General features: G+C 43.8%; 1 protein-coding gene across 1 annotated transcript in view; it reads right to left on the reverse strand.

Annotated features, from left to right (window-relative positions):
• Positions 1 to 582: 582 nt before the first annotated feature.
• The window catches only part of SDK1 (sidekick cell adhesion molecule 1), a 638,385-nt gene continuing 614,702 nt past the window's right edge, over positions 583 to 24,265 (reverse strand). The window contains exons 41-45 of the mRNA XM_077828174.1: positions 17,396 to 17,560; positions 14,624 to 14,761; positions 10,998 to 11,118; positions 10,475 to 10,604; positions 583 to 855 (exon numbers count right to left, since the gene is read on the reverse strand). Of these exons, the coding sequence (XP_077684300.1) occupies positions 583 to 855; positions 10,475 to 10,604; positions 10,998 to 11,118; positions 14,624 to 14,761; positions 17,396 to 17,560 (827 nt within the window). The remainder of the gene's footprint in view (positions 856 to 10,474; positions 10,605 to 10,997; positions 11,119 to 14,623; positions 14,762 to 17,395; positions 17,561 to 24,265) is intronic.

Here is a 24,265-nt window from a genome sequence, read left to right on the forward strand (position 1 = left end):
ACCCATAGCGAACCTACTGGCAAGAGAAGTGATATCACTGTAAACTAATCAGCTGGTGTTTCTAAGGTGGAGGCAGAATGCTGACAAGGAGCAGGGGAAAGAATGTTGTCGTTTTTCATGAAAAACATTCCCCCCTCTTTAAATATTCCTACTTGAGCCTGATGGGGGGTGGGGAGAGAGTTTGGGAGGTTTCCTGTGTTTTCTCCTCAAATTACATCACAAAGTCACACACTGCATCAAGGGAATTCACCTCCTTGGTTGGAAAGAGGAAAGAAGAAGAATAGGGGAACTGCTTCCTGAAGCAGTGCTACAAAAGTGGTTAAAAACTTCCCCTGCTATTCACAAGTGGTTAAAATTGTACCTTTTCAGAATATTTTTTTTAAACAAAAGTTTAGCAAGTTCAGCTCCGGGTTTTAAGAGTTGATTGTCTTCAGAAAAATAGACTCATCATGTTCACCTCTGTTCTACCCTGATAGAGAAATTTACCCACAGTTCACTGCACCGATCACGCACACAGTCACTGTGATAGGTCATTCTCATCTCCACAGGAGTTTCCACTGTGCTGTCACGTCACTCCCAGTGTCAGACAAAGGAGGAGAACCCTGTCACTGGAGTCCGTGAGCCGGGAGCAGGCTGTCCTGTTGGGGTATACACCCCACCTGTGCTCTGCGTTGTGATGACAGTCTGGAAATAGGGTTCTGTCTCACTCGCCGCACACTCTTCGTACCTGTAGGGCGTTGGGTGCTTCACACCCTTCTGCTGACGCTTCCAAGAATTGTAGTATGTGGGGTCACTCATATAATGGTTCACAAAAGAGTGCTTTGGCACCTCATCTTCGTAATCTGAGTCAGTGGCCTGCAGCATTAGAGAGAAAACAGCCATTAGCATCCAGGACTTAGCTTGTTCCTTACTAATACAGATTGTACAAAATCACCACCACCACCACATACACCACAAGCCTGTATTTTCAGGATAGGCAGGTCTGCAGTCTAAGTGCAGCACATGTAGAAAAGTACGGTGCTCTGATTTAGCACAGCTCTGTGACAGTGGAACTGGGCTGGAGAGAAATGAACCCTGGCTGGAGGAGAGACAGAGATCTGTCCTGATTCACTGGGAGTACTGCTGTACGCGTAACAAGCTCCATTTCAGCAGAAGATGCAAGGGAATGTACAGATGTCACAGTGAAATAAAAAGCCTTCAATCATTTCATCAAAATGCTCACAGTTTCAATTTCAAGACAAGTGAAATCTTACTAAATGTTGAGCAGAAAAAGTTTCTCTGTATCTATCACATTTCAATTTATAGGAAAAAATATCCATGCAAATCCCCTGGCTCGAGTCAAATTTGCTATTTGTTTATGATGATAACACTGAGGCACCCGCATGTCACTGGGTTTTGCTCACAAGCCCCACTGATTTTTGAAATTAGCTACATCGTTATAAAGGAAATTAAACAAAATCACATTTGATTTCAAGCACAGAACAATTGCCCTTATCGCACCTTATGAGTTTGTTTTTACAAAACTAGCAGTATTGAAAGATAACTGAGCACCAGACCTGAAAGAGAGCATTTCCAAAGTGGTGGGGTTGCTTTCCTGGGATGTTTCAGAGTAGCAGCCGTGTTAGTCTGTATTCGCAAAAAGAAAAGGAATACTAGTCTCTAAGGTGCCACAAGTACTCCTTTTCTTTTTCCTGGGATGGTCCATGTGTTAGCCTGTGCTCAGATAGATTCTTATTCCAACAAACAATTGTACAAGGTGGCTAGCCAGCTAAGGAGCACCCCCCACTCCCTCCACCAGCTAGCTGGAGTCTGGAAGCTCCTTTTGGTGCAATCAAACAAGCTTTGTAGGTCTGCCCTGCTTTTGAAATGGTGCTGCCGTTACCCAGCAGACAGAATCTCAACTGGTTTGTAGATCTCATCAGAACACAGAGACAAAGGCAAAGCCTTGCATGAGGGATGCATTTCAGGTGCACCTTTGTCTTGTATTTCTATTCCCACCAAGAACTGACATCATGTAAAATGGACAAATATTTGCTCAAAAATTTCCATAATTTAGGTCTTTTCTTAACACCATCGGGCTTGTCATGCAAAAATTGCTTTACTCTTTTTTGATAGTCTGGTTGTTTCTGAAAGTCTTTAGATATCAAAGCAGTAGTTGCTTAAGAAATACAACAGATATATGGATAACTAGAGTTTGCAGTTTATAGTTACTGGCATTGGTTATAAAGTGTTGGTTTATCTCTAGGAAGTTTCCATGTCATTATGATCTGTGACACTGAACAGCAAACACATGTTCACTCATCTCCTGTATGCCACACGACTGCCCTCTCCTCCTTCAAATCCCTCTTTAATCACCCTTTAACATTCCCCAAAGAACAAGCATCAGATGCCCTGTAAACTATTGTTAAAAAAGGATGTCACATCCTTCATCCTATTCCTTTGTCAGTAACGATGCATTGACACTAGTAAATTCAGTGCCCATTTCCCCCGCAACAGTGTGTAGACAGGTCTTAGGCCATTTAACCACTGTGCTTTGAAAATCTTTGCAGAGCAGCTTTTTATAACATAGTAGTGTTTTCTACAATGGAAATTTTGCAAAAAATATCCTACTGCTGTTAACAAAGGGTTGGCACTACCAGAGCTATTGTACTTTTATTACTTATTTATTTCACTTTGAATAATAAAATAGATGTGTACACAACACTCCAGGCATACTGACACATAACTAATAATTACAACAAAACCAAACCCAGTCGCTTTAAACAATTTTTCCAAAAGGAACTCAGCCAGCCTGCTAACGACAAAATGCTCCTTTCCACCCTGTCATCATCCTGGGAAGCAAACTCTCACCCTAATCCAAAAACCCTGTTGGACAGATGTCTATTGTGGCATGCCTGGAATGTCACCAAATTTGGGCTATTTCAGATCTAAGGGATTTCCACAGTCTTATCACACATGGATCCATCTCTAGTGCCTCTGATGACTGCAGCTATGGCAGTATTGCATGGGGAGAGAGGCAATCTCTCAGGCTGGCTGGTCCCCTGGGCCATTTAGGTAACCAATACCTTAAACTCTCTCTGGAAACCAATAGGCAGCTAGTGCAGATCCCAGAGCGTTTGTGTGACACTACGCCCCATATTCTTCATACAGACATTGTTATGATACGAATATGGAATAACTAAGATGTGTTCTACGCAAGATGGGTCATGTGAGGTATCATTGGAGAGGTTGTGTGATTTACTGAATATAATTATTCTATTTGTATGCATGGATCATTTCTGTATCTGAAGTTAGCAATATTGACTAGGTAACAATTACAAGTGGGTTTACACCTGGGGAACACCTACCAGACAGAATGCAATCAGCCTGGATGGGCCATTAGGGAGAACAATAGGACTTTGAAGATGCTCATCTCCCACCTTCTTGAGAAGCTTCCTGGATGCTGCAAACAATCTTTGACTCCTGGCTGCTTTGACACTGCAAGGTCATGTGATCATGTCACCTGGTACTGGATTCCATCTTGGACTACTAGTATTTTCCACTAGTAGGGGATGGGGATTAAACTGGGAAACAAAGGATTCCCACGATATGTAAATCCTATTTAAAACAGGGAAGTGAGATAATCCGGTTCATTCTTCACTGAATCCCCGCCCAAGATGACTGCTGAGAACATCTAAGAAACAGGGACTGAGGGGGGCAGAAGAGCTGAGCCAGGGTTGTAAAAGGTGTCTGGCCTGTGAAAAGAATGTCTAAACCAACATTTAGGGTGAGAAATTACTACTTTAACCAGTTTCTTTAATATATTAAGCTTAGTTTGTCTGTTTGTTTTATTTGCTCAGTAATCTGCTTTGATCTGTTTGCTATCCCTTATAGTCACTTAAAGTCTATCCTTTGTAGTTAATAAACTTGTTTTGTTTTCTCTAAACCAGTTTGTGCAATTCATAACTGGGGGAGGGGGAGGAAAGCTGTCATATCTTCTTCCACATTGAGGGAGGGGATGATTTTCATGAGCTTTCACTATACAGTTCTCTGTGCAGCGCAAGACAATACCATTTTGGGTTTGCACTCCAGAGGGAGTGGGCACTTGAGTAATGGGCAATCCCCTAGCTGATTCTTCCCACGCAGAGCTGAAATCAGTGTCTGTATCTTTCTGCAGCTGGGCATGTCCCTACCTGTGTGTGTGCTACAGGAGGCTTGAGGGCCTGGCACTGCAAGACAGGGTGAGGGAACCGAGGCTGGTGGAACGGCCAGGCTCAGTGCGACTCCAGTACATCAGGTGGCACCCCGAAGTGGGGGGCAACCCATCACAATTGGTATCACATGCTCCCAGCAAGATGTCCTGCTCAGAAAGCATGCCACTACATTCTGCAGCAGCGGCAGTCTTTGAATGGTTTTAAGGTGTAGTTCCATGTAGAGTGCGTTGCAATAGTCTAATCCTGAGGCAACAAAAGCATGCGTAACCCTTCTGCCAGGTGCAGCTGGCAGCAGCCATGGCTGGGTTCAATATCTAGAGGTTCCTTTTTAACATACATCCGGCTCGATCCCCCACCCAGTAACCTGGGAAAATTACACACTACCCTTGGGCGCCTCTGAGAGGCAATACTTCCCCACTCGCAAGCACAGCGTCTGAGTGTAGAAAAGAAACTTTTAATGAAAGGAGAGAAGTCACCCAACATTAATTAGGGAAAATTCCACAAGCAGAATTCATAAACATAAAACTGTGAGCAGGACACCCACCCCAGAGTGCATGGGGCAAAGTCTTCTGCCTCATGTTGTTGAGTTCTACAACCAAAAGGTCCTTTACTATGTCCCCCTCTGCTGCCTCACCATATCCCACTCACAGCGGTTATCCTTGGTCAGTGAGGACCCAGGGCTCAAAGGTGCATCTGTGTGAGTTCATTTCCCACAGGGGAAGAAGGCACCTTGCTTGCTCTGCCATCTGAGCACTTGCTCTGGCTGGCTGGCCCACCAGCTGCTGTTCCTGTCTGGTGGCCTCCCCCCCACCAACCACGATCCCTTGCCACCTGGCTGCCTGTCAGCTATAATTGCTCACCGCCTGACCACGCTGCCAGCTGCCTGCTTGCCATTTTCACCGGCCGCTGCTGCTGGCCAACTGCTCATCACTTTCACCAGTTGCCCATCAGTTACCTTCTGCTGCCACCTGCCTCTCTGCTGTGACCTCTGCTGGTCAGTCTCTTATAGATTTTTAGCTCTCAGCAGGCTGGACAGAACCACTGTCCCACCACAAGTGATTTCAGTTTACTGAGTACTTAAAATAACAAAAGGCTCCTAATGAAGCCTATTTAGCTCTATCTTTGAACAGTGGGGAGGAACAGGTTAAACCAGAACTGGAATCCTTAGGGAGAGTCCAAACCTCCTGGCTGGGATATCTGTCCCCACCTCTCCTACTTTCACAGGGGTCTGGCATTCGAGCCCCTGGCTTAACGAGGTCCTTTCAGCTGAGGGTGACCCCCCTCATTTGGGACAGGTGAAGGACAGTTCTGCTCCCCTTTATTCATACAATAAAGACAACAACACTGATAATAACATTTCACTACCCCTGCATTAAGTACTAAAGTGATTTATAACCCAACACTAGCCAAAGTTGATCACTTTGAGTAACACAGCTCTATCTGCTGGGTATGTTGGCAGAGTAGATGTGTTCATGTAAATACAGTTTGCTCCTGAAGTCTCTCCCCCTCCCAACTAGCTGTCAGCAGAGAGTTCATTCAGACCCTGCTTACACATGGATAATAGTGGCAAAGTCCATATCTGAAAGGAAAGGTGGCTACCTCCGGGCCAGACATAGATGATACAAGTTACATAGGGTATGTCTATACTGCTATAAAACACCGATGCTGACCCGTGTCAGTTGACTTGGGCTTGTGGGCTTGGGCTACGGGGCTATAAAATTTCAGTGTAGACAGTTGGGTTTGGGCTGGAGCCTAGGCTCTTGGACCCTCCCCCCTCGCCAAAACTATTTGATGAATTCATGTAAAATTTGGGAACAGTTTCAGGTTGACCAAAACTGCATTTTTCAGTGAACAAACTGTTTATCCAAAAAGTTTCTCCCGGCTCAAGTCCTGGGTCTCTCTCTGTGCTGGTAAACCAGGGAGTATCAAGGTATATTTTCCCCACTGTCTCCCATTATGACCCAGATTGCTTACAGGATCATTCGTGGAGTGGATATATTATTTTTAATGATTCAAAACTATTGAGTACCAGGAAATGCTGTAGGGTTTTTTTATTATTATTATTTGTTTTCTCTGTTGTATGCAGCCATTTACCATGATTATGGGTTTGTTACCTAGGAAACTATGGTAGGCTGGAATTTGATTGGATGTAGTTGTCAGTTTCTAATCTGACAGCAAAGGTGCGTGCATGCCATTGAAGCAACAAATAAAGAAAATGCCTGACAATTTAAGTATTTTATTGGTAAGATGAAAGACACAAATGCTATTTAGGAGACAAATGAGGGACCAGTGGATTAGTATTATGGGAAATTTGAAAATAGTTCTGGGTTGTCAAATTTCTTAAAAAGTGATTGGAGCTGAAGTGTTCACGTATATGTTCATTTATAACCAACAAGGCAGAGAACAGCAGCCCTTGCCAATGACTGCAGTAGAAATAGGAGCAGACCAGCCGGCAGCCTGCACCAATTACAGGCACAGCTGGGGATGTTTTTTCCTGTGACATCTACTTTTTCCTCCCTCTCCACTTCTTCCTCCCTGCCCTATGAACAGCTCATCTCATTGCCAAGTGACGGTATCAGGACCAGTCATCACTTTCCCCTGTGAGTGCATGAACCGGCTGCACCCTACTGGGTGAAATGAAATGAGTCAGCCACAATGAGAGTAAGGAGCAAGAGACAGGACAAAAACAGACAGGCAAAGAGATGTCTGTGGACACTCTGATATCTATTCACTGGGGGTACGTCTACACTATGAGCTAGAGGTGCGACTCCCAGCTCGCATAGAAATATGCGCACAACCTATCATCAACCTAGCATGCTAAAAAGAGTCGTGTATCAGCAGTAGCACCGGCAGCGGCTGTAGTGGCCTGAGCTAGCTGCCTGGAGCACAAACTCACCTGAACCTCGTGAATACACACTTGGGGCACCTAGCCCAGGCCTCTGTGGCCTGGACTACCGCAGCTACGCTTCTGTTTTTAGCGTTCTAGCTTGATGAGAATTAGCGCAAGGATGCCTATCAGAGCTGGGAATCACACCCCTGGCATGTAGAATAGACGTAGCCTTTGGGAGAGGCAGGTTTTATTATTAATGTGCCGTCTACATCTGGCTTCCACATGGTACCATCTTCATCAAAATCAGTTGGAGAATTTTATTGGATACTCATTAATCCCTTCTCAAAAATGAATTATAAGTGAATAACAAACTACATTCATACAGAGCTGAGAAAGCACAATTCAGTTATAGTGCATAGAGCATCAACGTACCATAGTAAGCACTAGCATTCAGCACGGCCAGATCATTTGTGAAAGCATCAGGTTCTGGGGAAACTCTTTAGGAAATGACAAAAAACAAACAAACAACCTTCCAACCTCCCCAAAAATGATGGCTCCTTCCCTAGCCTGGTGAAAGGTGAGCTGTGCCAAGCAACTACTCTACGCACAGACCTCAGAATTTCCTGACTGTATCTGCAGAGAGCCTAACCTGTTTGAGCTTGTATCCAAGAGCTTTGGTTTTTTTATCATTAATTATCATTTGGCACTTGCTCTCATTACTCGACGCCCCCTCTACTGTAGATGCCAATGAAATAATTTCCATCTCTCTGTAACACTGCAAATACGTGGCTTCCAGGACATGGAGTGTATGTTAGTATTTTTATATATGCATATTTGAATACTGTATATTCTTGCCCCATTTTTTTTCCTTCACTGGGGGGGCTCAGAGGCAGTGCTCCCAGGCAGCTGTGTTCTGATCTAACTGTGGAGAATCAGTCCATGAGTCTTTTATGACGGCCTTGTTCACATTTGAGTGACCCCACGGGATGTGGAGGCAGCTGATTTCCCTCTCCACCATGCCAAATCTTGGCACTTCAGGCTAAGAGGTTAAAGCAAAAATTCAACAAGATGACATCTGGGCTGAAAGCAAAAAGCACAATTTTGGCCTTAGCTGGCCAACTGCACACTGTATTAAGTGGAATCCAAGACACACACAAAGAGGCATCAGAAGAAAACAGTATCAGAACATCTCCTGCTGCAAAGGACAAAGCCTCTGCAGAGCCCACAGGGAAATGAGACATCTGTATCATGGAGAACATCTCTTTCTGCTAAAGATGACGGAAATCCTGGGAAAATAAAGCTTGTCTCCTAAGAAACCCCAGGAGAACTGAAACGAAACGAGCAGAAAACACCAAACAGGAAGAGATAAAAGACACTCAAATTCTGTATGATACAAGTGGTCAACGATTGCAAACTAAACAGCATTTCCAGGCTGATCCAAAGGCAGCATCCCCTACTGATACCTTTGTTGGCAGCCCATTAACATGTCATGCCTAAAAGCATTTCCCATGGAAAAACAAGCAAGCATCAAAGACACTATATAGAAGGGCTGCATATCTAAGCCCCAAGGGAAAACGGGTGGCACATTTTGTTTGCATAGAAGCATGCACAGAAAGGAATACAAAGGAAACAGCAAGGATAAAAATCACTTTCCTCTGTCTATCCTGTGTAAACAGTGCCCACTTATGTATGGCAGAAATGACGACTTGTGAGAAGGTTTTTGTGCACTATGCAGAAAACAACACATGGAATATTGAAATTAAATGTCAGAAAGTGCCAGTGCTAAATTCATGATCATGCTCACAAACCATATTAATGGCAGGTTTCATGATGGGTTGTTACAGGGACATGACCACAGATATCATGGGTTTAATCTGTAGGTAATATGTCTACATCACAAAGAGAGCAGCTTACTTGAGCTGCAACAAGGAACACTAACTGCACGGAGGGTCAGTCACAGGGCAACATAAAATGGCAGTCTGTCCAGGGTAATTAACAAGAGGTCAGAGCCAGGAAACCAGCAAGCAAAAAAAAAAAAACAAAAAAACAAACCAGCTGTAGCTGCAGGTGCAGAAAAGCTGCAGATGAAAACTGTCATCTTCTTTCCCCACTCGCTGCTTTTGGTTTATTCTTGCCGGAAGGGTCAGATTCAGAATATTTTGGCCCACTTCTTGTGCTGTCTGCTCTGATTCATCAAGATTTCAGCAGACAGCACCCAATTTTAGAGACAAATGTACCTTTCTGCACATTCCTCACTGCCAGTTCTAAAGCCTGCCTTTTAAGCCAGGGCTGCTGCTGAGTTTATACAGACTATAAGTGCTTCATAAAGCGAATGTGAGACAGAAAATAGAGGACTGTCAAATACATAGCAATAGCACACAGTATCGTCTTCCTCACAGAATACATGGTTTTCAGACTTTTTAGGCTGCGTACCCCTTTCTAGATAATGTAGCCAGCTCCACACCCCATCCGAGATGGGGTTATAATATATCTAGGATTAGACTGCCAAGTCTTACTAAATAAAATGCATTGTCAGCCATTATAGGAATTTTCTTGCGTACCTGCCGAGAGCTTGTGATTCCCAGTTTGAAAACCACTAGCAAACAGAAAGGAAGGCAGAGTAGCCTTGTGGTTAGAGCATAGGACTGGGATCAGAAAACCTGCATCCTGGCTCTAAGAATGATTTGCTATGTGATCTGAGTCCCCTGTGACTCAGTTTCTGCATCTGTAACACAAGGATACTTACCTAACTCACAAGGGAATTATGAGGCTTAATCACAATGAACATTTGTAAAGTGCTTAGAGATTCTTGAACAGAAGGTGACGTAGAATTTTTACAGATAAAGGACCCGCTCTACAGAACCTCAGTAGTGCCTGGAATTGCCTAGCAGCTGTGAAAGATACTCACTGTAAATTCCAAACCATCTCCCACATTTGGGCCAGTTCCATGATGTGAAATTCATTTCTGATTAAATGTCACTTCAGACAGTAGATGCGCAGAGCTGATTATGTACGGACTTCTCACAACATGTGCTTTCATGCTTTCTTTCCAGGAGCTTCAGGGTGATAACATCAAAGGGAGAGCAGGGAGCTCAGTGCCTAACCAGTGAAGCCAACTGCTTGCATTTGCCTTTTATTAATAATATTGGGAGATTATGAAATATCTGACATGACCCCAAGTTTTTCTGGTTGGCACCTGCTCATTATTCTTCACCACGGCATTTCAGTTTTAAAGACAGATGCTATTTTAGAGGGGAGGGGCCATGAGACCCTAAAGTTTGAGCACCCTGAAGTACTGTGCCTGAATATGAAAAACTGATGCAAAAGTAGCATAATGCAGGCATGGAAATTTGATTCCAGAGAACATGCTGCATGCAGTGAGTTCAGTGACTGTGCCAGACCCTGGCACTGCATGATGGGAGGAGAGGCAAGGGATAAGGAATGTACTCACCTCTGATTCTGACACTTCCAAGGGCTTCTCATTCAGGGTCACACTCTCAGACAGCACTGCTCCATTGTACTTGTTGCAGATGTCCTCATCTGAGTAGTGCAGCCCACCAGGGCTTGGGCGAGGAGGGGACCTAGGTGGACATCAGGAGAAAGCGTATGGCACATTAAATAATGGGTGAACTACATGTTCTATAATCCTTTTCATACCTGGACACAATATATCTACCAGTTCCCACCCCCCTCTGAACTCCAAAAACACAGTCACTTACCTTAACCCTGAAATGAGAAGTTTAGTGTCCCACTCCAGGCCTAGATCTCTTTAATCATTGATCATGCCATCTACCATCAGGGGCTGATGTTGCATTCTGGGGTAGAGGCTTAGCTATTAGCCCACAGTTTTCACCATATCCTCCAAACAGAGCTCCACCCCATAATCCCTTTTGCTTGTCCTGCGGTAGGTATGAAGCTAGACAATAACTGAATGCTACGGCCAAAACTGAGACAAAGAGGGTCCGTCATCCTACCTCGTCCCATTCTTCTTGGAGAAAGTGCTCTTTATGTTGAGGTGTCGGCTGTTGAGCTCCAGGGCTGTGAAGCCTCCATTATCCAATGTGACCGACTCTTCCACATTCAAGATGTTTTTACCTGGAGTCAAACAATGAAACAATCAGCAAAGACAAAGGCACTGCCCCACCAACTACATGCCTAGTGATAACCTAAAGAACCACTACAAGCAAGTGTCAAACCTTGTCCTTCCTTTTATGGCTACTTTTGTATCCTCGCTTTCCATAATGCTCTTTCCCTTCTTTCATAGTGGTAGAATAGCTCAGCAAGGAGTGGGAGAGAAAAGGAGACAAAAGATCAGCAGTGGGCTGCGGACCAGGAAAAGGGGTGAGAGAGAGACTGACTGAAGGCGGGAAGGGAAAGATAAAAGAGGAGGGAAGTGAGAGCAGGAGACAAATGGGAAGAGAAAAAAGTGAGGAAGGAAAGAGAGAAGAGAAAGAGAGAACGGCTGGGTGGACAGTGAAGGAGAAAAAGGGGTTGGAGCTGCAATGGAGAGAAGGTATGTAAATGAGAAATTACAGGATGGGGGAAATCATAGAATCAGAGAAATGCAGGGCTGGAAGGGATCTCAAGAAGTCACCAAGTCCAGACCCCTGCACTGAGGCAGGGCCAAGTGAACCTAGACTGTCCCTGACAGGTGTTCTTAAATGATGTGGATTCCATAAGCTCCCTTGGAAACCTATTCCAGAGCTTAACTACCCTTATAATTAGAAAGTTTTCCCTGATATCTAACCCTAAGTCTCCCTTACTGCCAATTAAGCCCATTTACTTCTTGCTTTACCTTACGTGGACCGGGAGAACAACTGATCATAGCCTTTATTTATAGGAGCCCTTAACATATTTGACTGTTATCAGGCACCCCGGTCTTCTTTTCTCAAGACTAAACTTTCCTCACAGGTCAGGTTTTCTAAATCTTTTATAATTTTTGTTGCTCTCCTCTGGACTCTCTCCAGTTTGTCCACATCTTTCCTGCAGTGTGGCTCCTACAACTGGACACACTACTCCAGCTGAGGCCTCACCAGTGCCAAATACAGTGTGACAATTACCTTCCTTGTCTTACATATGATACTCCTGTTAATACACCTCAGAATGATATTAGCGTTTTTTGCAACTGCATCACACTGTTGCTCATATTCAATTTGTGAGACACTATAACCCCCAGATCCTTTCCAGCAATACAATCACTTACCCAGTTGCTCCCCATTTTTCCCATTTACTGCAGTACTTTGCACTTATCTTTACTGAATTTCATCTTGTTGAATTTAGACTAATTCATCAAGGTCATTTTGAATTCTAATCCCATCCTTCAAAGAGCTTGCAACCCCTCCCATCTTAGTGTCATCTGCAAATTTTATAAGCATACTCTGCACTCCTTTATCCAAATCATTAATTTAAATATTGAATTTGTACCAGACCCAGTACTGATATGCCCTTCTAGTCTGACAGCAAACCATTGGTAACTACTTTTTCAGTTCGGCCTTTCAATTAGTTGTGCACGCACCTTATACTAAATTCATCTAGACTGCATTCCCTAGTTTGCTAATGACAATGTCATGTGGAACTGTGTCAAAAGCCTTACTAAAAATCAAGGTACATCATGTCTATTGCTTCCCTCCTATCCACTGGGGGAAAGATTCCCATGTCAAAGATGGAAATTAGGTCTGTTTGGCATGATTTGTTCTTGATAATTCCATTCTGACTATTCCTGATAACCCTATTATCCTCTAGGTACTAACAAATGGATTGTTTAGTAATTTGTTCCACTATCTTTCCAGGTATCTAGGTTAGGCTGAGTGGTCTATAATTCCCAGGGTCCTCTTTGGTCCCCGCTTTTAAAGATAGGTACTAAGTTCCAGTCCTCTGGAACCTCATCCATATTCCATGAGTTCTCAAAGATCAGCGATAGCTTCAGCTAGTTCTTTAAGTACTCTAGGATGAATTTCATCAGGCCCTGTTGACTTTAATACATCTAACTTATCTAAATGTTCATTAATCTTTTCTTTCCCTACTTTGGCTTTGGTTCCTTCCCCCTTGTTGTTAATATTAATTGTACTGAGTATTTGGTCACCATTAACCTTTTCAGTGAGGACTGAAGCAAAATAGGTATTAACCACGTCAGCCTTCTTGATGTCATCAGTTATTAGCTCTACTTCCCTGCTAAGTAGAGGACCTATGCTTTCCTTCGTCTTTTTCTAGCTCCTAATGTATTAAAGATCTTTTCTTATTCCCTTTTATGTCCCTTTCTAGTTGTAACTCATTTAGGGTCTTAGCCTTTCTCATTTTGTCCATACATGCTTGTGCTATTCTTCTGCTCTCCTCCTTAGCAATTTGTCCACGTTCCCACTTTTTGTATGATTCCTTTTTGATTTTTAGGTCATTAAAGAGCTCTTGATGGAAGTAAAGAACAAAGACAAAAGATGGGGGGCAGAGGGGAAGAAGAGAGGAAGACATGGCAAGAGATTTTTTCCTATGCTCATAGTGTGTAATTCCACAGGTCTGAGCTCTGCTGGTATCTTGGGCAGAAAGGCTGGTGTCATATTGCCAGTCTGCTGTAGACAGGTATTTTATCCTCAGCTTCAATTACAATGTTACATTAAGGCTCAGTGTGAACATGGATATCAGAAGGTGCAGATCAGAACTGTCTTTTCATGTCTGTCCTCCAAATGTAGAGCACAAGTAGGAAGATGAGAGATTTTCTATGTGCCATGCATAGGAATCTGTAATAGTATTAGCTTTGTAAAATGCCATGGCATTCATACATTTTAAATCCCATGGGGATAAAGTCTGATTTACTAACACTTGTTAGAAGTGAATTTATACAGAAAAAATAAATCTTTCCTTTGGGCTGAACCACTGAATGCTGCCAGGGGAAGTGGGAGGTTCCTTCCATATCCCTTTATTCTATTAACCCCTCAGCATCAGGAGAGCTGGGACTTCTGCTGCCTGCTCCTGTTGATTAGTCTGATTAGCACCTGAAAATTAACGTAGTTGTCTCCTGGATTTTGGAGAAACGTGCACACTAACAACATTGCCAGAGCTCAGGTTACTAACGGGGGGAAAGGCAAAAAATATTTTAAAAGCTCCACAGCCAGAGATCTGGGATTTGAAAGGGGGATATTTAAACATTCCTAGTGATGGACCAGCTGGTCCTGTTTTCTGTGAGAGAGGTGACTGTCAAAAAATCACTCCTAAAGGCAAATTAAGAGGCCTGGGGCTCAGATTATATTATAGTGCCTTAAATTCCAATTCAGGTCAGCCATTAGCTCCCACTGCCATGACAACTATAGCACTAACGAACAGAGGTGAGACATGGGGTACACACATACACCATTTATCATCGATGGGATATTATCTACTCCCAGCACCATCCGTGCTTTGTAAATACATCCCTCCACCAAATATTTATACGGGGTGTACCCATGGAAAAGCACAAGCCATTTCTCCCAGATTAGAGATCAAAAAGACCTGATTGGTTGCTCCAAAGAAACACAGAGAGCGAGAGATTTCACGCTGCCGGAGTCACTGGTTCAAATGGAAAAAGAATGTCAGTGGCATGGGAGGGACTGAAATGGAGCCACTATCTCACCTGTGCTGCAGTTCTTGTATTTCTTGCTCTGGCCATGCAGGACCAATGCAAACACCACTAACAGGATGAGGATGAGACTAGACAGAGCCATCACTAGCAGGAACCACCACTCTTCGTAGAAAGGGGTTTCCACTTGGGCTACAGAGAGAATAAACAAAGGTTTAGGACCCCTCCACCTAATAACAATTCCTACACATTCCTCCCCTAAGCCCCACTAACATCTCCCTACCTTTTCCCCATTGAAATCTGTACCCCTGTTAGTTCTCAGGAAAGGGTGGGGCTAAAAGGCTGGATTAGTGCCAGATGAAGGTCCTGTGCCTATTTCTCCCCCATAGCAATTCCAAAGTGCCCAGGTCTTCCTGGCCTCTGATACTCCAGTCCTGGATCCAAAAAGAGCCCTGCTGACTCACCTCAAATGTCACTTCACTTGGAGGACTGGGCCTTCCCAGAACATCACCCAACAGCGCTCGCAAGAGATACAGGTGGTGCCTGTGGGTAATGTCCAAGCACTCTCCAGTGCCAATGTGCCTCAACCCAAACTCTCAACATCCCTGCTGTTCTAGCTCTATCCCTCACCTGCTGTCAGTTTAAACCATCCTGACCAGCAGCACTCTGGCTATTCAGAGAGTTGGGTTCTATTCCTATCCACAGATTTGATGTGGCCCATCTTAACTCCACCCATGCCTCAGTTTCCCCAACTGCAAAATAGGTAAATGACATTTACTCTTCTTTATAAAGTGCTTTGAGATCCTTGGTTAAAAGTGGTAACTATTATTAATTATTAATTATTATTATTCCTTTCCAGTCATCCCCTTTTCCAGGGCATCTCAGCGTTCCCACTAGGGCATAGATTATCAATTGTGCATAACTACATTGTAGTTAGCGAGACAGAGAAATACCTGCTCGAATGGCTGATTCCAGGAAACCTATTTCACTTGGGACCAAAGCCCTAGCTGAACCCAGACCACTGAGCTGCCCATGGTGGAGTCGCAGCTGCCCCCAGTGGTGAACTTCGGCTCCCTGCAGCAGGGGCCGCCAGCAGCCCCCCCTCCCCCACTCTCCTAGCTTTCTTACGGCTCTGAAGAGCACTTTACTGCCCAGATTCTCTGGATCTAAACTCAGCCGTGTTATGAGCCTTATGATGTGGGGGGCCTGATTCATCCCAGGGCACTGGGAATTCTGTAGCAGTGAAAACCCTCTGCTGGGAGGCCAGCACGGACCAAAAAAGCCAAAAAGACAAGTGGTACAGGCCAGGCTGGGGGCTGAATGGACCATCCAGCTGTGCCAGCGAGGCTGACTAGCCTGTAATGCTTTACAGCTTTTAAGCCTGTGATTCTCAATAGAAACTTCTTTCTTTCAGGCTGCAATTTGAGATAAACTTTAGAGCATCAAAAGGAAGTGAATTAAATTGTTTTGCTCAAGTGGAGAACATACGAACGGGAAACTCTATGAGCTCCTTAGAGGAAACATCTACTAATGGGAAGAGAGGATAGCGGGGCTGACATGATTCCAACTACAGAACATCCCTTTAGATTTTGTGTGAAACGACAGAATGGAGAAACACGCTAATATGTGAAGTGGGTTCCCCTTCTCCCTTGTGCTTGGAGAGGAATGCAATGAGACAGTTCACGCGGAAATCCAGAGGTAGTTCATAGGGGCTAAGTGGTTAGTTACCCAGGGACAAAGAAGGGAATGAACACAACAGCAACAGCGATAGTACCATTTATTTCCCCCTTCTGCTGTGCAACTGTTGTGGGATATTTGTGTTCTTTACACCAGGAGCAAAGAGATAAGTCCTGCTTCAGATACTGGCACTGCCAGGCCCCCAGGAAGCTCCAGAATTTTGAATCACAAAGCCGTTTTAACAGTTTGCCTAAAAGCAACTTGGAAGGAGGAAGCAAGGGTAAGGAGACACCTGTGCCAGGCCTTAACCAGGGCCGCTTCTCCTGCTTCTGCAACAGGCCACCAAACTCCAGCTGCAGGGATACCAATGGAACAGAGCAAGCATCAGCCTAGTTTACCTCACAAAGTCCCATCACTCTCCTTCTGGCAAGTCTTGAACTCTGAGTTCAAAGAGATTTCTGAAGGGTGTTCAGGCCACATCTCTACACACTGGGGATAACCACAACAGAGCTGGCAGGAAGGTGTGTGAAGAACATCAACAATCCAACCCATACAGGCTTAGGGTCTGATGTTGTGATGGAAGTCTTTCCATTGAGGTCAGTGCGTTTTGGGTAGGACCCTTAGAGAATTTGACTTGCCAGCGGAAGGATACAATGGAAGGATACTCTGCCAGTAAATTTCACCTAGCACATTTCTGAGAGCGATATATACAACATAACATAGAAATATCTACCCCAGGAGACTGGGGAGGGAATGGACCCAGGTGAAGAGAGGAAACAGAAATGAATTGAGGAGGGGGAAAAAGCTAACAAATCACAAACTGTATAGTCATGTTGCAATACATGCTAATTTACATGTGGACTCCTGGGGGAGTTTCTTCAGCAAATATTAAAGTGGTAGGCACCTGTTTTCCTACAAAATGGTTTCCCTTGGGAGAAAGGCCCACTGTAAAATCAGCATCTGATTCATCATTGCATCATACCGGTTTTAACATGATTTCAATGGGGTTTCATGGCATAAAGGAAAAGTAGCACAGTTTTTAAGAAGGGCCTCAGTGCTTTATTTTAACTGTTGGCTCTGGTTTTCTCTCTCCTCTTTCCCCACAAAGGAAGCCTAGTGGAGAAAGTATAATACAGAATGCACAATTACCTGATACTGCTGCAGATGGGATGCTTGGCTCTCCATAGCCAAACTCATTTACTGCAACCACTCGGAATTCATAGCTCACCCCCTGTTTTAGCTTGTCCAGACCGACTGTGTAGGAGGTAGCACTGTGGGGGATATCCTTCACAAATGTATCCCACAGTCCTTCATCTAGGAAAACATCACACAAAAAAAGAGCATCATTAGCATTATTACTGGACACTCTTTCTCCTGCTCTGTGGAAATGAGTTGCTATTAATCATGTGTTTCAACATGAGGCAATTTCCGTGCATACCTGAACTACTGCTGTCCAACACAGGAAATAAATCAAACCAATGTGGTAGGCTATTGAGCCACAGTCATTCTAGGTTGTGATTACTTTTACATTATGTCAAGATCCAAACATGAAAACTTCACATGGGTGAAACTTACAGATAGAACTTGGAGTGTGACGAAATCCTCCCTGTTCTATACCCGAGATGTGCGCAATTAGATAATCTAGATATTCAATAGCCATACTCATATTTATATTGATAACCATCCAGAGTGTGTATCGCATTGTTTTCCTATTACGTAGGTCATATTCTCATATCTACTTGAAGCACAATGAAAAGAGGTCATTTTCAACAAGATGGTCACTGCCAGTGGTAGGATAAAAAATTACAACTGTGATTAAAAACTCTGGCCAACAATTTTGAATTTTGGACCCTAATGTCAGGCTAGGTGGCCTATTTTCCAGAGACGACCGGCAAACCTACCGCTTCCATTGACTTCCCACTGATGAAATATAGGCACCGTTTGTGTGTTGGGGAGTAATGCTTATTGTCACAGGAGCATTCGAGCTGCAGCGCTGAGGACAATGGGCCAGATCCTCAGCGGATGTAAACTGGCATGGCTTCAAGGACCTGGCCCAATGACTATTAATTTTATTTTAACATTTTTGGTAATTAATTTCCATTCCCCCCCCCAGTATGTCTTAATGACAATATAAAAATAGAAAGACAAAGTCTGCACAAATACAGTGTATGAGATGCTTGCACTGAAAGAAAGCCCTCTGCACGGAGAGTCTACCACTTCCATGATTCCTTCTGACTAGAGGTGCCACCAGTATAATAGTAAAGTAAAAGCCAGCCGCATTATCATTGGTGTCATGTTCCGATGCTGCAATGTCAGGAGCAGAATCTGTTCTCACTTACTCTAGATTTCACAAGTCCATTGATGCCGCTGTAGTTATTCCAGAATTACACCAGTGTAAGTGAAAGCAGAATTTGGCCCTTAGCCTATTCCTTTGCAACAGAAAATAATGGGCAGAACTGAATGATTTATGCCGTAGGTGCATTTCCATGTGAATGTTTTAATTTTGCCATAAGTAAATACTAATTTGTAATGCGCTGCATGTCCCCCACACTGCACCTGTTCTGATCAAGATGATTGGCAGTCCCAAGTGGACTGAACAAGGAGGCTGAAAATTTTATTATTCTGTCCACATTTGAGAAATACTAACGAATAGGCAATTTTTCTGTCATGTTTAAAATTCAGACCAATACATTATTCACCAGCATTTTCAGAGTTTAATGAAGTTATCATAAAGTACCATTGTTATGAATTACTTTTTTTACAATGTGTGTAAAACAGAAGATAAAATATTGACTTCCCATATGTAGGGCAGTGTAAAGCTAGATTATTTTCACCATGCAAAGCTAACAATGTAATAAAAAATGGTTGGAATGTTTTTTTACTTGAAGTGGGTGGAGTGTGGATACATTTTCAAAGAACGTTTGCTGCAATCACTGACACTAGATCCTGCATCTGATTCTATAAAATATTGTCATAATTGCTAGAACTGAATGAGTTTTCATAAACACATTTGTAAATACTGATACAGAATTTCAGCCCACTGTGATCTGCTTTAAAAGCAATTCATTTGCACCGCAAATTGCTTAGATGGCGGAAAAAAATAACAGCACAAATAATGATTTTTCCAACACTAATTTCAACAGAAACAAACCTACCACTCTCTTGCTGTTGTTCTTAAAATAGTCCATGAAATTATTTGTATAGACAGCGTGCTAAATTCAACAGAGCTGCTGCAGGGAGCTGGAAAGTCAACCTCAGAGTGCAGCCTGCATCCAAGGGGAAATTACCCCCTGAGGACTGATGGTGGCATTTCTGCCTCTGCCCTGCCCCGGGGCCATGCTGGGGAGGGTGGCAGAGAGAGGACACAGCTGTAGTTTATATCAGGTATCGGGGGTCGCCGTGTTAGTCTGTATCCACAAAAACAACAAGGAGTCCGGTGGCACCTTAAAGACTAACAGAATTATTTGGGCATAAGCTTTCGTGGGTAAAAAACCCTTCAGATGCAAGTTTATATCAGGTTATCCATGGAAGTTTGCTGGTGGGCGTTTCTTCAGAGAACTGCCGTATCAGAGAAATTCCAGTTGCTCTGACCGCCTCCACTTTTGGCTCACATTCTGCTCCAATCCTAAGGGGACTGCCTCCTGAAGCTGGGCCAAAATGGAGCCATTTACCTCACATCCCCCATTCCAAACTTTGGGGAGCTGTATGAAATAGAACCCAGGTTCAAACTACCCTTGGTTTGGGCCAGATTGTGCCCTACAGGAAACCAGCCCACGCAGAGCTGCACAATGCTAGGAAGGACTGCAGTTGGGGCTAACCCATGCACTGCAGGCAGGAAAGTGGAGGAAGGCTCCTTGTTCTCTCTGCAATGCACAACACATGCACACACCAGACACAATCCAGTCCTTTGGGTTTTCAAGACTAAGACCTGGCCAACAAGACTTTGTCCTATTCCTGACAGGAATACTTGGGTCTGCCTGTAGATGGACAGCACAGTCGGGTTAAAAAGACAGCTTATTTTGATGGCAAAAATTGCTATCCGATGTCGCTGCATGTAGTTATGAAATCCCTTATTGCATTTAACTTTCCCTCTTCCCCAAAACACATTTGCTATAAATGTCAGCAGCTCATGGGAGAGAGAATTCATTAATGAGATACCTAAGTGAGGGGTGGAGGGGGCAGATTGGCTTCTGTATTAAGTGGAAAATCATTAGCATACTGTACACAATATTTCCCACACAGGTCATGGTAAGGAAGGATTTGCATGCCAAAAACTAATAGCTCAACAGTGTATCAGTGCAGAGAAACCAATGAGAGAAGCAAAGTTTGCACCACTGACTAACACCCCCAAAACAGATGCAAGGCTAGCTGGTCCCACTCAATTCCTGTTTAACGTACTGTGAGATTCAGCACAGCTGGTGATGGGGATGCAGTCATATTACTCTCAATTGCTTTTGCCTCAATAACATCTGTCCATTCTTTCAATTCTTATTACCTTTCATTGTGTATGTGGAATCTGATAGGAGGGGTAAATATATGACACCAAAAGGAGAGTTCCTTTGAAAAATCAATCTTCTTTTGCTTCCTGTTTTTATAAATGCTACACCGCATCAAGGCCCAGCCTCATTTCCTGCCGACACAAGAATCTGATCTCTATCTTCAAGCTTCGATTTCTCCATCAGCGTTGAGAGGCATACGCATGTGTGTGGCGAGAAGGCTCTAATCGCTCTAAAAGACACTAACCCCTCCTACCTATCGTCATGTTGAGCCTCGGCTACGCACACAGTTTATTCCTCTGAAATGGTGAGCAGTGTTGTGCACTGCAGGTGTTCGAACAGACACCACACCAACACAAAAGCTTGATATCATGGACAATTAATCAGGGTCTCTATGCTGCATAAAACTGTCAGTCAGTAACAGAGGCTTCTGGTTCTTATAAGACAGGCTAGGTGACAAATGACTGGCATGCTGGAGCTGGGCTAGATGGAAACCTGTCAATTATTCATTTCTGAAATACTAGCTTTTCTCTCTTTGTGTAACTGGAAAGCTGTGTTATAAAACTTGCTAGTAATCAGACATCAGGAGATTTACAAGAATAGAAGCTACTGATCATTAGGGCCTCCTGTACTTGGTCAGTGTTCATCCCACAAATGACAAGATTAAAATGTTAATTTCTTGAGTAAAGGGAAAGGTTTGGGTTATGATGCCAACTAACAAAAGGACAAGAATGGAAAGTGAAGGCTGACAAACCGTCACTGCACACAGTTCGGAAGCAGGAGCAAATGAAAGGCCCCATGGCAGGAGCCAGAGATGCAGCTGCATCCTTCACTTTGAATTTACTGAATTTTGCTGGTTTGTGTCCATGTTAAACAAGGAATTTACTTATTTGCTTAAAAATAAATAGAAAATGAAAAAAAAAAAAGAAAAAAGAAAAAAAAAGAAACATTACTCAAGAGACCAGTGACGAGCTAGAGAGAGATCAGTCCACAGGGCTCCGGGAAACAAAATGCCTCAGTCATTTAGGGGAGGGAAAACCCCCACGCTGAGTGGAACGGTTCTTCCCGAAAATGTCTGCCCTCTGGGAAGAGTAATTTTGAGGACAAGATACAATATTTGCCTGATTTGTCTATATTCTAAATATGGGCTTCATGGCAATTGGAGGCTTATTTGGCCTATATTAGAAACCACAATAACTGGAAGCATGTTTAAATGCATTTTCCTACTATAGGGTTAAGCCATGCCCTCCTACAGGGAAAAACCAGGTCAGCACCAGGAAACTTTGCATCATCCTGTCCTGGGCATTGGGTGTCTGTCCCACAAAGCAGGCAGATCCATGGCCTGCCTACCCTGGAAATATCCTATGATCTGCAAGGAAATCCCACAGATCTCAGAGCATCTGCAGGAGGCCAACATAGGCATTAAGGCACAATGCCTCTGTACTATTCCCTCCACATATCCATGGCAGCATGGATCCCTCAGGAACCTTTTGGGAGGCCAGTAGCAGGGGGCGGGGAGTCTGCAACATCATCCATGAGGAAAGCTGTGGGCTTGGAGGGGGACAACTCTGTGCAAAATGGTGCTCCCCAGACTACACCCCTCTCCTCACCAGCCACAAGTCTCCAGCCACATGGAGGGGAAGCACACGGGATGCCACAGTGTCGCAGAACGCAGATAAAACCACTTAACTCTTCCCTGTGGTAAAATTAGGGCCATTTGGACAGGTTTGCCATTCTCTGCCTGTTCTCTGCACATAAAAGCAGAAGGCATGATCTGATACACATTACACAAGTGGCCTAGGTGATATTTACTGTGAGTGCACCAGAGACTTCTCAGTGGAATTTACTGTAACGCAGGAGGAACTGAGCTGGAATCTATTTCTCCTGCCACAGAATGGAGACAGGACGGGAGAGACCTCTGTTTTTCTGAAAATTCTCCCACTTGCCCTGAAATCTCTGAAAAAATGTCGCTCTGTCTGTTCTGTGCCAGTGTCTGAATTATATGCTAGATGTGGAGGAGGTAGGCAGGCTGGTCACCTGACATAGATCCAGGGGAACAGCAGAGAGGCAGGATAAATACCCTTACCTGTGTATATAAAAAGAAAAAGGCAGCAGGACAGAAGGGCCTCTTGAAACAGAGCAGTGCAAAGAACAACCTGATGAAGTGGCAACTCAGAGCAGAGGCCAGCATTTATTACTCTAAGCCCCCTCCTTCCCTGGTGGAAGGCAGCTCTGGCAGAGAGCTACAGCAGGATAAATGAGATGATACGGCAGTTAATGTTTTGGGTAATGAGGCCTATAATAGATGACACCTGAGATCCAAAGCCCTAAGGTAATGGTACAGTGTTTAAATATTGACATCATGCTAAAGCTTTTTATTTGCCTATTAGATGCTTCTGTTCTTGGTCACAGAAAGATGGAGACTTCCCCTTTCTTGCTTTGTATGTGAAAGGCACATGTCAACTGCTTTTCTCTGAAACAGCAACTGTTTAAAAACAAAACCAAAAAGTCTCTCAAACCTGCGTTTCATTGCTCAGTAACAACCCAGAAGGCAGGAACAGCTTCTTAGCATTATATTAAAAAAAGATGTTTTTCTGAAATGCCCAGCATGGGCAGTGGAAATTAGCCCCCTTCTTTTGCTGAGCTCTAAATTCAGATGGCAAATTCCTGCATGCAGAGATGAGGAAGAATGAGATATTTAAAGGAAGCTGAAGCCTGCATGAAATAAACAAACATTGCAATTAGTCCCTCTCCTCACTTGGATCACATTTCACGCTCTCTACAGCTTCAACCAGAACTAATAACTGGAATCTAGCATACAAATGGCCAGTTCACATGCTACAGCAGCATGAATAGGATTAAAATAATCTGAGGAGGAATTAAATGGTTTAACAATCAGATCCTAAGAGCAGGAGCACTAAGAGACCTCACCTCTCCCCTGTTTGTTTGCAGGCTCAGTAGAGTAGGGCCAGGATGAGTTAATGTGGCTCAAGCTTGCCATGGAAGGATCATTCTCTCCGCACAAAGCGCCAGCGTTCTATGAATCCCTAGGCAGTGAATGTAAAACATTCACTTAAATGATGAGCCACGCATGACAATGAGAGGGAGTTGTGGTGTAGCCATCGCACTGCAGTGTTATCTGCTTACATGGAAATGCTCCTTCTGAAGTCTTGTAATTTGTTTCCACAGTGTTAGGGGAACACATTAGAGCTTGGGGTTAGCCATCTACAGCAAGATGTGAGTGACAGTGGATTCACCAGGATATCTTAAAGGAAGGTTGAAGCTAATGGATCTCCTATAGTTTATGTACGCTTGTTTTTTCAGCACAGCACTTAACATTTTCTTGTTAGTATGTGATAGGTAAGTGGGATGTAGGCCTCGCTCTCAAATACTCTTGTTTTATTGAGCGCCATTTGTCTGGACTGGTAAAAGTTGGCTAACAAGCTTCAATGACTGTTTTGTCTGAGTGTTACAGGATGGGCCCTTTAAGGGCTTTTGACTTAGCCCCACCTGTGCCTTGTCT

This window comes from Eretmochelys imbricata, chromosome 10, assembly GCF_965152235.1.
Source record: "Eretmochelys imbricata isolate rEreImb1 chromosome 10, rEreImb1.hap1, whole genome shotgun sequence".
NCBI lineage: Eukaryota > Metazoa > Chordata > Testudines > Cheloniidae > Eretmochelys > Eretmochelys imbricata.